The sequence below is a fragment of the Phragmites australis genome, chromosome 2, assembly GCF_958298935.1.
Source record: "Phragmites australis chromosome 2, lpPhrAust1.1, whole genome shotgun sequence".
NCBI lineage: Eukaryota > Viridiplantae > Streptophyta > Magnoliopsida > Poales > Poaceae > Phragmites > Phragmites australis.
The window spans coordinates 45560118-45572642 of record NC_084922.1 but is presented as its reverse complement, the minus strand read 5'-3'; the positions used below and the strand labels follow the sequence as shown (position 1 = coordinate 45572642).

Sequence of the window (12525 nt, the reverse complement as noted above, 5' to 3'; positions counted from 1 at the left end):
AAAAAAATCAAAAAAATATATTTTTCACCCAAGCCAATCCAACTCAGGCCTATCACCACTCGGCACGTGGCTCTACATATTTTTCAAGCTATTTTTAGAATATGCGTGTCGTGGGAATCGAACTCGTGACGGACCCTCGCGCACATAGCTGTCTAACCGCTTCAACCTCGCGTGCGTCCTGAAGGGACTCGGATAAAAGATCATTTTAACTATTTTGCCGAGGGTCATAAGTGACGGGTCACAGTTATGACCCGTCACCAATGTTAATTTTACAATAGACATAAAAATCAGTTGACTCAGAGTGCATTCAGTTAAATGACCATAACTTTTGCATACAGACTCCGATTTCGACGTTTTTTTTGACTATATGGACATCTACATAAAAAGTTACATCTGTTTCTCCCTTACTTTGTCAGGTTTGACGAATTTTTTTAGGCCTAAAACGCCTTGGAAGATTGAGTTCTTGCCTCCGAAAATTTCTGCACCGTTTTTAGAACGAGCATTTTTGTCCATACCTGTTACCCCTTACATCAAACTTGAACAAAAATGTAAAATAGTTCATATTCTAGTATTTTTGAAGTGAGAAAAAATAAGAAAAAAATAAAATAAAAATATTTTTTATTAATGTTTGTATCATTTTCTGTATTTCTGAATAACGTCATTAGTGACGGGCCACCCGTCACTTATAACAGGCCTATGAGACCCGTCACCGATAAGTTAATCATCGTCACCAATGACCGGCCTACGATGACCTGTGAGTGATGAATCGTCATCGGTGACAGGTCAAATTTTTACCCGTCATCAATGACTGGCATTAGTGACGAGTCACAACTACGACCCATCACTTTTATCATAAATGACGGATCGTAATTTTTATCATAAGTGACGAATCATATTACGACCCGTTATTTATATAGTATCTATTTTATCTATTTTTTATATAGTGAAGCTTCCGAGTTCTAAGTTCCACGCATACACCAGCACACTGCCACTAGTAGTAGGAGTACTTGATTACACAGCTGCATTTCTTTGTTTTTCTTGGGGCAGCTTTAACAGGTCAATCACGTGTCAGTACTGCATATCGTAACTTGCTAGTACTAGATCACAATCACTCTGCAGATCCTAAGATCAAACACTTTGAACTAGTCCTATCTGTCATAGGATGACCTGTGTGGCCACTACTCCTACCATCCCTCTCCACAGGACTTGGTTCGACCTCCCAGCCACTTTGTTGCTCGCCCTGTACCCATGAATCCATGATATCTTGTCATCAAAGTCGTGTTCACTTTTTAAAACTGAGATCGGAGCGTTTTGCCTTTTATAGTTCTGAAAGACAGAGAACCTCACGCATGTTCATCCACTCAAAACACTAAACCAGCTCTAACTGTACAGCTCAGTTATTTGGAAGCGTGCTACGCCAACGTTCTAAAGTGCTCGTGAGTAGTCATAATGTTACGACGGTAAGAGAACAGGAAAGCACAACCGTGTTATAATTACCTTGGGCATGTCTGTAAATCGTCATTACGCATTGCAGAACATGTCAATTGACTGATTCATAAACGTATTCGATCCTTAAACTGACCTGTTGAACTGAAGAAGAAAGAACCGATGTAGGATCGGACGGGCATGGAACATTGCCCCGGCCGTATTGTCTGCCACTGGTGTCCATGTCGCCTTGACTCCCGGTACGACTGCTGTTCTGCTCCCTCCCCATTCAGCGAGACAGCGAACGGGACCGAATCCTATACGTTTACTTCATACATAGTCCATGCTGGGTGGAGCGGCGCATGGCTTAGTAGCAGGCACCAGCTCACCTCCACAGCGACGCGCGCGCACGATGAGTCACTTGCAGCTGGAGCGCGCGCGAGACGAGCAGCCGGTTGTGTTGCTACGTGCCCTTGAGCCAAGGCCGAGTCGCTGCGGTGCGGCCGCGTAGGAGCTGGCGGCAGGTATTGGCGATGAGCGACACCGGCGCCGTGCGGTGCACCGTAGCGAGACCAAATCCACGGGCTGATGTGCGGACGGACGGAGGAAGGAGGATCCGTCCAAGTTCACCGTATCGAAGCAGGACCGACTGTGAGAGGCGTGGGAATCTTGCACTGCCGAGAGCTCACAGTGGGGGAGGGGGGAGGGGGGCTGACCTGAAACGCCGTCCGTCGGAACTGGACCGGACGGTGGATTCGTCGGGGCGGGAATGACGCAGCGGATGGCGACCATCCCTGGACACGGTCGCCACACGGGCCACGAGTCAACACTCAACAGCTACTGGTTATCCGGAATCAATGTATCAGATACTCAGTCTGGCATTACTCTGCATTTTCCCCATTTTTTTAGTGTCTAGCATTACTCTGTTGAGTACTGAATGATAGGAAGACTGCATGGATGGAGTAGTAAGCAATGACAACGGCGACAACCAGTAAGATCTATGACTACGCACAGAACGAGAATGAGGTACACAAATTTGTTCGATTGGAACAGCATAGAAAACCATGGCACAATCAGGCAGAAATTTCCGTCGTTTCCGTTTTGCTCTCTTCTTTGCTTTCACATTGAGGAAGAAGTCGTCATAGTTACATCGCTCTGACATATTTACCTGCTAGTAAGTCACCATATACAAATGCAGAAGTAACTAAAGATAGAGTCCTTCTCATGGAACAATCAAACCTTGGAGATTTCTTCTTTTCTTATGTTTTTGGAGAGAGGAAACCAATGATGGGGTTGAGTACACGAGAATTACAAAAAGTTGATCAACAATCACTGCACCAGTAGTGCATTTCGTTTCATTTCATGGCAACGAAGAAGCACCACAACAAACCAAGCAGTATCGTAGTTACAAGCAACAACGAGGATACCATTTCAGAAGCTGCAGCTGAAGCAGCATGGAAAATATTGTGATACCGTGTAAATACCAGAACACCTGTAAATTTTGTGTCAACACTCATAATCGGAAGCCATTTTTAGGCAGTTTAATCGGAAACAACAGTATAACTCAACGTTTAATAAGAAACGACCGTATAACTCAATGCACGACAAAGTCTTAGAAGCCTGGCTTAAATAAAATCCGCTGTCTGTTTTGGACAGTACAGAGTGCAGACATCCTTGTCTCCTTGATGCCCCAACAGGTCACTACACAATCCTATTGTCTATGTTTATCTGAAACTCACCTAGCGAATAATGCTTGGAGAAACATGAAACATGGAAATGAACTTTTGTGTCTGCCCACCATCAGACGTTCAGTGGCGATTCAGCTACAATAGGATAAAGGTTCTGGCTTCTTTTACTATTCCATGGAAGCATGATTTCTCATACCTCCAATTGCTTCTATCTGTTTTCTATTTGATAGACTGGGAATTCATGAATAGAAGGCCTTGTTATTTCTAGCCCCAAGATTCAACACCAGTGTCTTACACAATACACTAATTAAGGGTATATCGAAAGAAACATGCTGACAGCAGCTTGGCTGGCAATGCCGGCCTGTCTTGGTCCCCAACCCCAGATTCCCAACCAACATATCCGACAGAATTCACGTCGCAAATTATTTCTACCCATGGTGAAGAAAAAAAAAATACAACTTTTCACTATGATTTCAGCACCAAATTTATCCTTTTTTTTCTTTCATTGATTTGCTATTGGCATAAAATTGAACCCCCTTGACAGCAGCACGGCACAATACAGAATGTTCGAATCTGTCATCGGTGTAACGGGCCGGCCTTAGCCAGGCTACAACATCATGGCTTTTAGACATTTAGCAAGGGCAAGTTTCTCAAAACTAAAGCAAGCAGGGAGGTTGAAACCTAAGGAGATCTTGTTTTTAAATTGGATGTAGTGGGAGAATTATCACATGATTTGAATACCAAAGAGTTTAGACAGAAAGATAACACCTGAAAAGTAGAAAGTAGGAAGCAAATCCTCAGACATACAATGCTACTTTTTTTATATGAACATATTTTCTTAATCCATTCCCTGACATAGCTGGGAAGCAGGGTTTGAAAATTCGTTGGTTACCGGTCGATAACCGTGATTACCGAGCTTACCAGTATGCACCAATTTCATAATGCGACCGATTTTTGAATTTAAATTCAAAAAATTCAACAAAAAAACACAAAAATCTTTAAAAACTAGAGACAATTCAAAGACCTTCTGTAAAAAAATTCAAAAATAATGTCGTTTGCGTCATATTCAATAGGGAGAAAGTTTGAAAAAAGAAAAAGAAAAAAGTTGAAGCGTGCAACTCATTTATTAACTTATGTTAAGGAAAAGTTTAACATGCAAACACATATCTTTCTTATGTAGGAAATATCTTAAGAGGATCTTTCAAATTGATTTCACTTCATTTAGAGTTTATTAATTTCTCTTTGATTTTTACAAAGCTCACAAGTAGAAAGTGAACATGTTAAGAAACAACACTGTAATTAACTTTTTCATATCTACTATTATTTTTTCTACATAAAGCATAGTATAAGTAAACTAATAAAAGTGGTTTCACTAATTTTAGAGGTCCGGTGGGTTAGTTATGAATTAATCTAGTTACAACACATTTACACAATCCTGCATATTACAATAACTATTTCATGAGTTCGTGTATTTTAAAAATATATAGATCATGTAAGAAGACTAACAAAATTGGTTTCATGATCTTTGGATTAGCAAAGAGCAAACTATGCATTTATCTTGGTTTAGCAAATACATTTTCTCACGGAAAATATTCAACTTTTTATAAGTATAAATACTTTTCTCATGTAGACCATATTGCAAGGAAACCAAAAAAATTTGTTTCACTTGATTTGAAGCTCAGATGAATTAGTTATTGATTTTACAAGGTTGAGTCTTTTTTTTTTAACATCACCGGTTACCGAGAAATACGCTTGGTAAATTGAGAAATTCGATCGATTACCGGTGAATGTGCTCAATGCAAGAAATATAGAAAAACCGATCGATAAATCAATCAAGTCGATCGGTTACCGGTGGAATTCGACCGGTTACCGTTCGGTCGATTCGATCTGATTTTGCCTCTAAATTGCAAATTTGACCAAGTGAATTTACCCAAATTATTGCTAAATTTTGACCGGTTTTCACAGTAACCGCATATTTCCGATTACCGCCGGGGACCGGTTTTTAAGGTCCAAACGCATTTGTAAACCTTGCTGGGAAGTGGTAACAATCATTACTATTATTTCTTTTGTCAAATCTAGTGAGAAGTCATGGAGTTCGACTTAGGTATAGTCTCTCGTTTTCTTCGACCACTTCAGCCCTAGCCGTTGATTCCTTCCAAAATATTCAGAGTTTCAGAAATATATATGACATGTGTCAAATGAGGTATTCCACTGTATTCTGAACCATTTATGGTTGATTTGATTCAGTAAGTAGTTTATCACTCTTAAAGTGCACAACACAAACAAAACTTAACACTTATTCGATCATATTAGAAACTAAGATCGAACACAATCTTCCATTTAACTTGTTCTGTTTTGCAGTTTACTGGGAAAACTTGTATTATCAATGACACAAGAAGTGTTATGGTGAAGCATTGTAGCCAATTAGATAAGCACACCCCAGCCAAGAACGAACTTGGTTCTTGACTTTTCAGTTTATTATTCAATAGAAATATGTAGTAGTCCCTAAATTATATGAACTGATGAATGTCTTCCTTTTGGTTCATTTGTGTTGATTGGATTGGAATCTTGGTGACATCAAAGAGACTAAAGCTTCTGAACATAACTTTCATATTGTGTAAAAACAAATAGTTAGATCCAGCCTGAATAACCCAATGACTGAAATAAAACTGTAAAACAAGATACAATCTAGATAACCCCACCGTTATAATACATGAACAAGCTATTCATCTATAGTTAACCTTCACATCTTAAGGTAACAGCTTCCCTTGAATTCACAGAGGAATCAGGATGTAGAGGGGTCAGAAGAACTAATAACCAATATAAGAAAAGATATTCAAAGCTGAAGCAAAAGGCATCCATTATTGATAATTTGCACGAATGTCCTCCACTGTTCTACCGTATCAATGTACAGAAACTGACACCTCTTGTAAATAACATTTAACCTTAACTAAAAAAGTCAAGCTCCAATTGCGCAATTCAAAGTGCTCCACAACTTAAACCCCAAAATCTAGAAAAGATTCAAATCAATCCAGTAAACCTATGACCCAGTCATGTTGGAATCCACAACTACTGAATAACAGAAAAGAGAATTTCCCTGCCTGTTGCAGTAAATTAACACATAAGCCACCTATGAAGCACAGTTCATCTTAAGCCAAACCAAATATCCCAATATCGGTAACTTAACTGCTCAAACCAAGAGCTTACCAGAAACAAATAATAGAACAGACAAGTTTTACAGGCCCAACTAAAATTAGCACCCAATCATCAGTAATGTACATTGCAACCAGACATGCAAATCCAATCATTGAAATCTAACTGAAGGCCACTGGCCAGTCGAGGAATCCAGTCTGCTGCCAGACAGCATTGCGTAGCTGGCGGAGGTCCCGCCCCTTAAGTGTGCTCCCGACTCCCTCCAGCACCGAGAACGTCGTCATCGGCGACTCCCGCGCCCGAGCGTGTGCCACCATCTCGTGCGGCGGCAGCATCTCCTCGTCGTTCGCATCATCCGCTTCCCCCATCACCGCCACCACCGTCGGCTTCCGTAGCCGCGCCGCAGGGACGTTGACCGGCGCAGCCTGCGGCATGGCACCGGCGCCGGGCGGGGGACAGCTAGGATCATACGGGGAGGAGCAGAGGCCGGGGAGGCGGAGGACGATGGCGTCGACGAAGAGGATAGAGGCGGCGAGCGGCGGTGCTCGGGGAGGGCGTCCAGGATGCCCTCCGGCGGGCGGCGGAGACGGGGGAGGGGGCTAGGGTTTCCGCCGCGTACGGAGGGGAGGATGAGCGGGCGTCGCGCCGACTGCGGCAGCTCGGGCAACCCGGATCCTGAGGCGAAGAGGTCGTCCTCGTCGAGCTCGAAGGCCGCGTAGGCGGTCTGGTCCCCGGCGCCGCGGAAGGAGCCGAGGAAGCGCTCGGAGCTGAGGAAGCTCTTGTGACGCGCGCGCTCCATGGCTGAGCTGAGCGGAGCGTGCGCTGTCGGGTGAGAGAGTGGGGGAGACGTCACGTCACTGGTGGGAGGCGGCGAGCTGGCGGCGGGCGAGCAGGTGATCAGCGCGTATTAACTGGGAGGCGTGCCGATGCGGACCTGGGGTCCACGAGTCTGTGGCCTGGGGTGCAGTGGCAGGGCCTTTGGAGAGGAAAAGGTGGGGCAAATAACTTCTTTGAGATTCGTGCAGTGTTTCGACGGCTCAGATTGTGGACCAGACCACGATTGGGCCAGGCTAATTAAAGGCTAGGCCCACTCGGCAGTCATGACTCATCTGGGCGTGTGACTCCAGAGTCCAGATCCAACACATCCATCCATCTAACCCAAAAGCGCCCACAATAAATCCAAGCGAAAAAAGAAAATCATTTTCCTTTTCTTCCCAAGTCGTCCTCTTCTTCTCGCAGCTTCGCCGTCTCGCACCACGGAGAGAAGGAGGCCTCGCCGCGAAGCTCGCCATGATCTCGTCGGTAATCACAGGACCTGCCCTTCCGCCGCTTCTCTTCTGCCGCGCCACCGGCCATTCGCCCGCACCTGGATCTTAATTCGCACTGAATCTGTCTATGCGGGGCTCTCGCAGGAGAGGAGCCCGTCCCAGAGCCCGCGGTCAGCGCCGGCGGCGGCGGGGGCGCCGTTCCTGTCGATATCCGTCACGGATCCCGTCAAGATGGGCGCCGGCGTCCAGGCCTACATCTCCTACCGCGTCATCACCAAGGTAATCTGGTTTGGTCTCCGTTACCGGATCCCAGACTCGCCAGTTGTTCCAGGTTTAGTACTTGCTTTTTGTAACATGGAACTCCTGGAGTGGATGCTTTGTTTAGGCCCGTGTGGTGCTGCCAAATTTGGAGCTATTTTGTTGGCAGTGTGTGTTGCAGTATTAGAGCTGGATCAGTGGAACTCAAAATTTGGATTATAATTTCCTAATGTGGATCTGGAACTAAAAGTCGGTAATAATCCAGTAGTACTTAGAAGCTCGTTGTTTAGCAAAATCCGGATGACCTTCTAGATTTTCGTAGGAAACTTTTAATAAATGTTCTGTAATTAGTAGAACCAAGTATTTGCTGGGGAAAGAAGATGGATGAAAATTGAATTATAGTTCTGAACATTGAAATCAAGGAATAATGTAGAACAGCAATGGGGCATCAGGACACCATGAAGGAGGTGGCCTTATGACATGAAGATTGTTGAGTTCGAGTTCGTGAAAAATGTATATTTATGTTTCAATATGAAACCAAAACAGTAGCAAATTGGATAAGCTTTCAAGCAGCTAAACAATATATTGCTGGGAATGGCGTGGCAATTATATAACCTGCCAGTGAATATGCACTTTTCTTGTACCATCATGTGGCTCTTTGAATGTGTAGCTTATTGAATTGACTTCTGACACTTGTTTTAGTTCCATGTTCTCTCTTCTTCGTTTTAGGCTTTGCATATTTTTGCTTTATCATATTGACCTATTACTGTGAGCAGATATGTTGTTTTTGGCTATACTATGATTTCTCTGTTGTTAATTTGCCAATTTGGTAACATTTGTTTCTGCAGACGAACCTGCCTGAATTCGAGGGGCCAGAGAAAATTGTTATTCGACGCTATAGTGATTTTGAGTGGTTGCATGATCGACTTGCTGAGAAGTACAAAGGCATTTTTATTCCTCCCCTTCCAGAGAAGAATGCTGTTGGTAAGATGGCAGATTACTATTTTTCTTAAAACCTTTTATCCCAATCTCTTTAGGCCAGGAAAATATATGGATTGCTGAACGATACTGCCAATACTGTGTGTGTCTTGCTTACCGGGATGTTGTTACTTTGTTTTACCCTCAGAGAAGTTCCGGTTTAGCAAAGAGTTCATTGAATTGCGTCGTCAAGCTCTGGACTTGTTCATTAACAGAATAGCTTCACACCCTGAACTCAACCAAAGTGAAGACTTGAGGACATTTTTGCAGGCAGATGAAGAGGTAAAGTATTTAGATATGCTGTGGTAGAATGCTAAATTGTTCCCTTTTCTTGATGGTATTCCTTCTGCTCATGTTGTTTTTTGTTTTGACCATGCACGAATCAGAGAATGGATAGAGCAAGGTCTTATGAGACTGGTATTTTTAAGAAGCCTTCAGATTTCATACAGATGTTTAAGGTACTGTCTCTTGAATGTGCAGTAAGACATTCTTGCTACTTGCGGAACACTACTTTTGATAGGATTAGAAGAACATCGTGCTGTATAATTTCCCTCCATGCCTCTCAATTTTGACATTGCAATTTCTGGTAATAATCTTGTTGTAGGATGTGCAGTCAAAAGTCAGTGATGTTGTTCTGGGAAAAGAAAAGCCTGTGGAGGAATCTACTCCTGAATATGAGAAGCTTAAAAATTACATATTTGAGCTAGAAAATCATTTAGCAGAGGCACAGAAACAAGCATTCCGTCTTGTGAAAAGACACCGAGGTATATCAGTTGATCCTGTGAAAAAGGTCCATCATTACTCCATCGAGTGTTTCATATTTTTGAAATACCTTGCAAGTTTATAGTTCCTTTTTATTGTAAGTTTTTTAAGCAGACCCAAAAAGCAATTTCAGTTGGAATTGTACATTTGCTCTAAATTTACTCCTTCAAAAGAAAGAAATAACTGACCTAGTGTGTCATATCATGGGGAGCATGAAGGTGCTGCTGAGAGACCATGAACGATATCTCAACTTCCTTTCTTAGTTATGTAATTCTGTTTAATTTAATAGTAAGATCAATTATGCAGTCCTGATTTTTGTTGGTTAGAACTTGGGCAATCTCTGGCGGACTTTGGGAAGGCGATTAAGCTTTTGGGTGCTTGTGAAGGAGATTTGATGGAAAAGGTGTTTTCTGAAGTTGGTTCTAAGTCTGAGATGTTGTCAATAAAGCTGCAAAGAGAGGTAATCATAAAACTCTTATTTATTTTGCTAGGCATGAGATGCCATACGTAACAATTTATTTTCAATGTTTCTGTGACCTAATGCTATTGCCACGCTTTAATTATAGGCAGAAAACCTTCTCTTTAACTTCGAAGAACCTTTGAAAGATTATGTGCGTGCGGTGCAATCAATAAAAGTGAGCATCTCTTGGCATCAAATATGCAAATGGAGAATCGACTATAATGTTGAAGAAATGTTATTAGTAAACTGGTTCATTACTTATTCTCACGTTCATGACAGGCAACCATGGTGGATCGAGCCAATGCTTTCAGGCAGCACTTTGATTTGGATCAGGAGAGGAAGTATAAAGAGCTTAACCTGTATGTATTGCATATCGCATTTACCTATTTCCTGCTCAGCAACAAAGAATATTAATGAATCAGGAAAAATATGCTGATCCAGTCCTTCACCTTTTGGGATATACCTAAGCAAATTTGTGCCCTACCAAATTCAAGATTATCATGATTAAATAAAAAATGTCTATCTATGAGTACAATGTAGGGTCTAAGAACCTATAATTTTTTATCTCATGGCTGTTCCATACTACCTTAAAATTTCTATTTATGTTCTTGCTGTAGTGAAAAGTTGAAGTTCATGAACCCTGAGAAGTATTCGGAAGCAGAGATGGAGTTCAGAGAGGCAAGTTGTTGTTCATTTTGTGGAACTCTTGTTGTGAATGAATAACTGTTTTGACTAGTGTCTTGCACGTACAGTTGAAAGCAGGCAGTGAGGAGGCCACAAAGAGGTTCGAACACATAGTTAGACTAATGAATGAAGAGCTTGCACGTTTCCAAGAGCAGAAAACAGCTGATATCGGGCTTGCATTCCATGAATTTGCAAAAGGTCAGGCTAAGCTCGCTAAAGATATTGCTGATGCATGGCGCAGCGTCCTCCCAAAGCTTGAAGCTTGTTCAACATCATAAATGTGATTTGTGTTCCCTCGTGATGTTAGTAGTTGGCACTTGGCGATTTTTTGGCTGTTTTTCAGTCTATTTTGACACTGATTCCTGTATACTTGTGATGTTTGGAAATGCTACAGTTGGTAGATTCAGTCGACATCATTTCTTACTGCACGAGCATGTATAAGTATAAATTTCTTTTCCTTGATCAATTGACCTAACTACTGAAATCTCTCAAGAACTATCATGAATAATGAAGAAATGCTGGACCATGGTGCTGTTCCTGGAACTTTCTCAGAGTAATTTATACCTTCATTTTGGAAGCTCAAAGGAGAGAACTACTAGAATAACGTGATTTAGAGGGTTGTCAGTAGTTACATAGAATTGCAACCCTGCATCATGTGCCTTTTACACTGTCAAACTCGCGCAATTTGAATAGACTTTTGGATCGCCTGGAGAAGGCTTCTCATGATCCTGGGCTCCCCAGGTGGCTCCTTGTCCTTCATAGGACCGTTCCTGATTGCTCGGAATACTGGTCCAGAGCCGTCCGTGGCTGGAGAAACCACGCAGTCGATGTAAACCATCGTCTGTGTCACGCCATCCTCGACTGCGATGAACCCTAGTCTGATTCCGCCCTCAACCTTGTCCACCTGTGTTGCACATGAAAATTGTCCGTCAGGTGAAGAACTTTGGAGCACAAGTCATATCGGCAGCTCGTTAGTTTGTTCTACCTTCAGAGGCACTGGGAGTGGCAGGTTGGCGCCTTGGCAGAGGCTGTTCCCCCACTGCCAGTAAAATATCATCGTTTTCAGAGTTTAAGTTATGCTAAAGCGCCAGCCGATCCATGCCGTTTGTGCTTTTCGAGGCAGGAACGCTGACCTGAAAGAGTAGGGTCTCGAACCGAGCAATGTCGATGTTGCCAGGCAGCTTCACCGTGCCGAGGCTGACCCCGTCCTCGTTGCCGGCCGGGACAATGCCGCCCTTCCCTGGCGCGGCGCACGGCAGTTTGACGGCCACTCTGGCTCTCAAACCGGGGAGCTTCTCACGCTTCTTGCAGCATCCGGCGCCGCGGAAGGGGGCCTTGCCGGTGCACGCATGCCTCTGCAGCGCCGTCGAAGAACAAGAAGAGCTGGGTAGCCGGGTCAGCAACATCTCTCCTTGCAGCTGCGTATACAAGCTCTCTGCGGGGGAGGCCGGAATGGTGATTCAGGACAGCAAAGGAAACGAGAGCAGCTGTGTGTCCATTCTTTTTATTTGAAAGAGGCTGTGTGTTCATTCGTGAGGACAAGAATGGATAAGCTGATGGATCTGAAACCTGGAGCGAACTGCTCGGCCTCACGAGGTGTGTGGCTCAAACTCGCAGCCCGTGATATGAAGCACTAAAGTTTCGTTAAACCATCCTGGCCGTTGATTGGGGGGAACCCACGACGATAAGAATAAGGTTATTAGTACTACCCTCAAGTTATACAATGAAATATATTTAGAGTGTTAAACCATCATCAAATGACAGTTTGGCCGAGTGGTCTAAGGCGCCAGATTTAGGCTCTGGTCCGAAAGGGCGTGGGTTCAAATCCCACAGCTGTCAATGCTTTTCG

General features: G+C 43.3%; 2 protein-coding genes, 1 non-coding gene and 1 pseudogene across 5 annotated transcripts; 2 read left to right on the top strand and 2 right to left on the bottom strand.

The window, feature by feature from the left end:
- Positions 1–6277: 6277 nt before the first annotated feature.
- LOC133909226 (protein S40-7-like) lies at positions 6278–7230 on the bottom strand (annotated as a pseudogene).
- Positions 7231–7431: 201 nt separating this feature from the next.
- Positions 7432–11142, top strand: LOC133909224 (sorting nexin 1-like). 2 transcript variants are annotated; one of them, XM_062351559.1, is made up of 11 exons: positions 7432–7568; positions 7679–7813; positions 8641–8776; positions 8919–9052; positions 9157–9228; positions 9375–9534; positions 9859–9992; positions 10099–10167; positions 10272–10351; positions 10610–10670; positions 10745–11142. In XM_062351559.1, the coding sequence occupies exons 1-11, from the start codon at positions 7557–7559 to the stop codon at positions 10952–10954; spliced, it is 1203 nt and encodes a 400-aa protein (XP_062207543.1). In that variant the 5' UTR covers positions 7432–7556; the 3' UTR covers positions 10955–11142. The 2 variants fall into 2 exon arrangements, with proteins under 2 accessions (XP_062207543.1, XP_062207544.1); XM_062351560.1 differs by having other exon boundaries at positions 7445–7564.
- A 66-nt stretch (positions 11143–11208) lies between these two features.
- On the bottom strand, positions 11209–12227 carry LOC133909227 (uncharacterized). 2 transcript variants are annotated; one of them, XM_062351561.1, is made up of 3 exons: positions 11810–12218; positions 11662–11715; positions 11209–11580 (listed from the first exon to the last, which is right to left on the bottom strand). In XM_062351561.1, the coding sequence occupies exons 1-3, from the start codon at positions 12080–12082 to the stop codon at positions 11347–11349; spliced, it is 561 nt and encodes a 186-aa protein (XP_062207545.1). In that variant the 5' UTR covers positions 12083–12218; the 3' UTR covers positions 11209–11346. The 2 variants fall into 2 exon arrangements, with proteins under 2 accessions (XP_062207545.1, XP_062207546.1); XM_062351562.1 differs by lacking the exon at positions 11662–11715 and having other exon boundaries at positions 11810–12227.
- Positions 12228–12435: 208 nt separating this feature from the next.
- TRNAL-UAG (transfer RNA leucine (anticodon UAG)) lies at positions 12436–12515 on the top strand. The gene has a single exon. It is a non-coding gene; the product is annotated as a tRNA-Leu (tRNA).
- Positions 12516–12525: the final 10 nt, after the last annotated feature.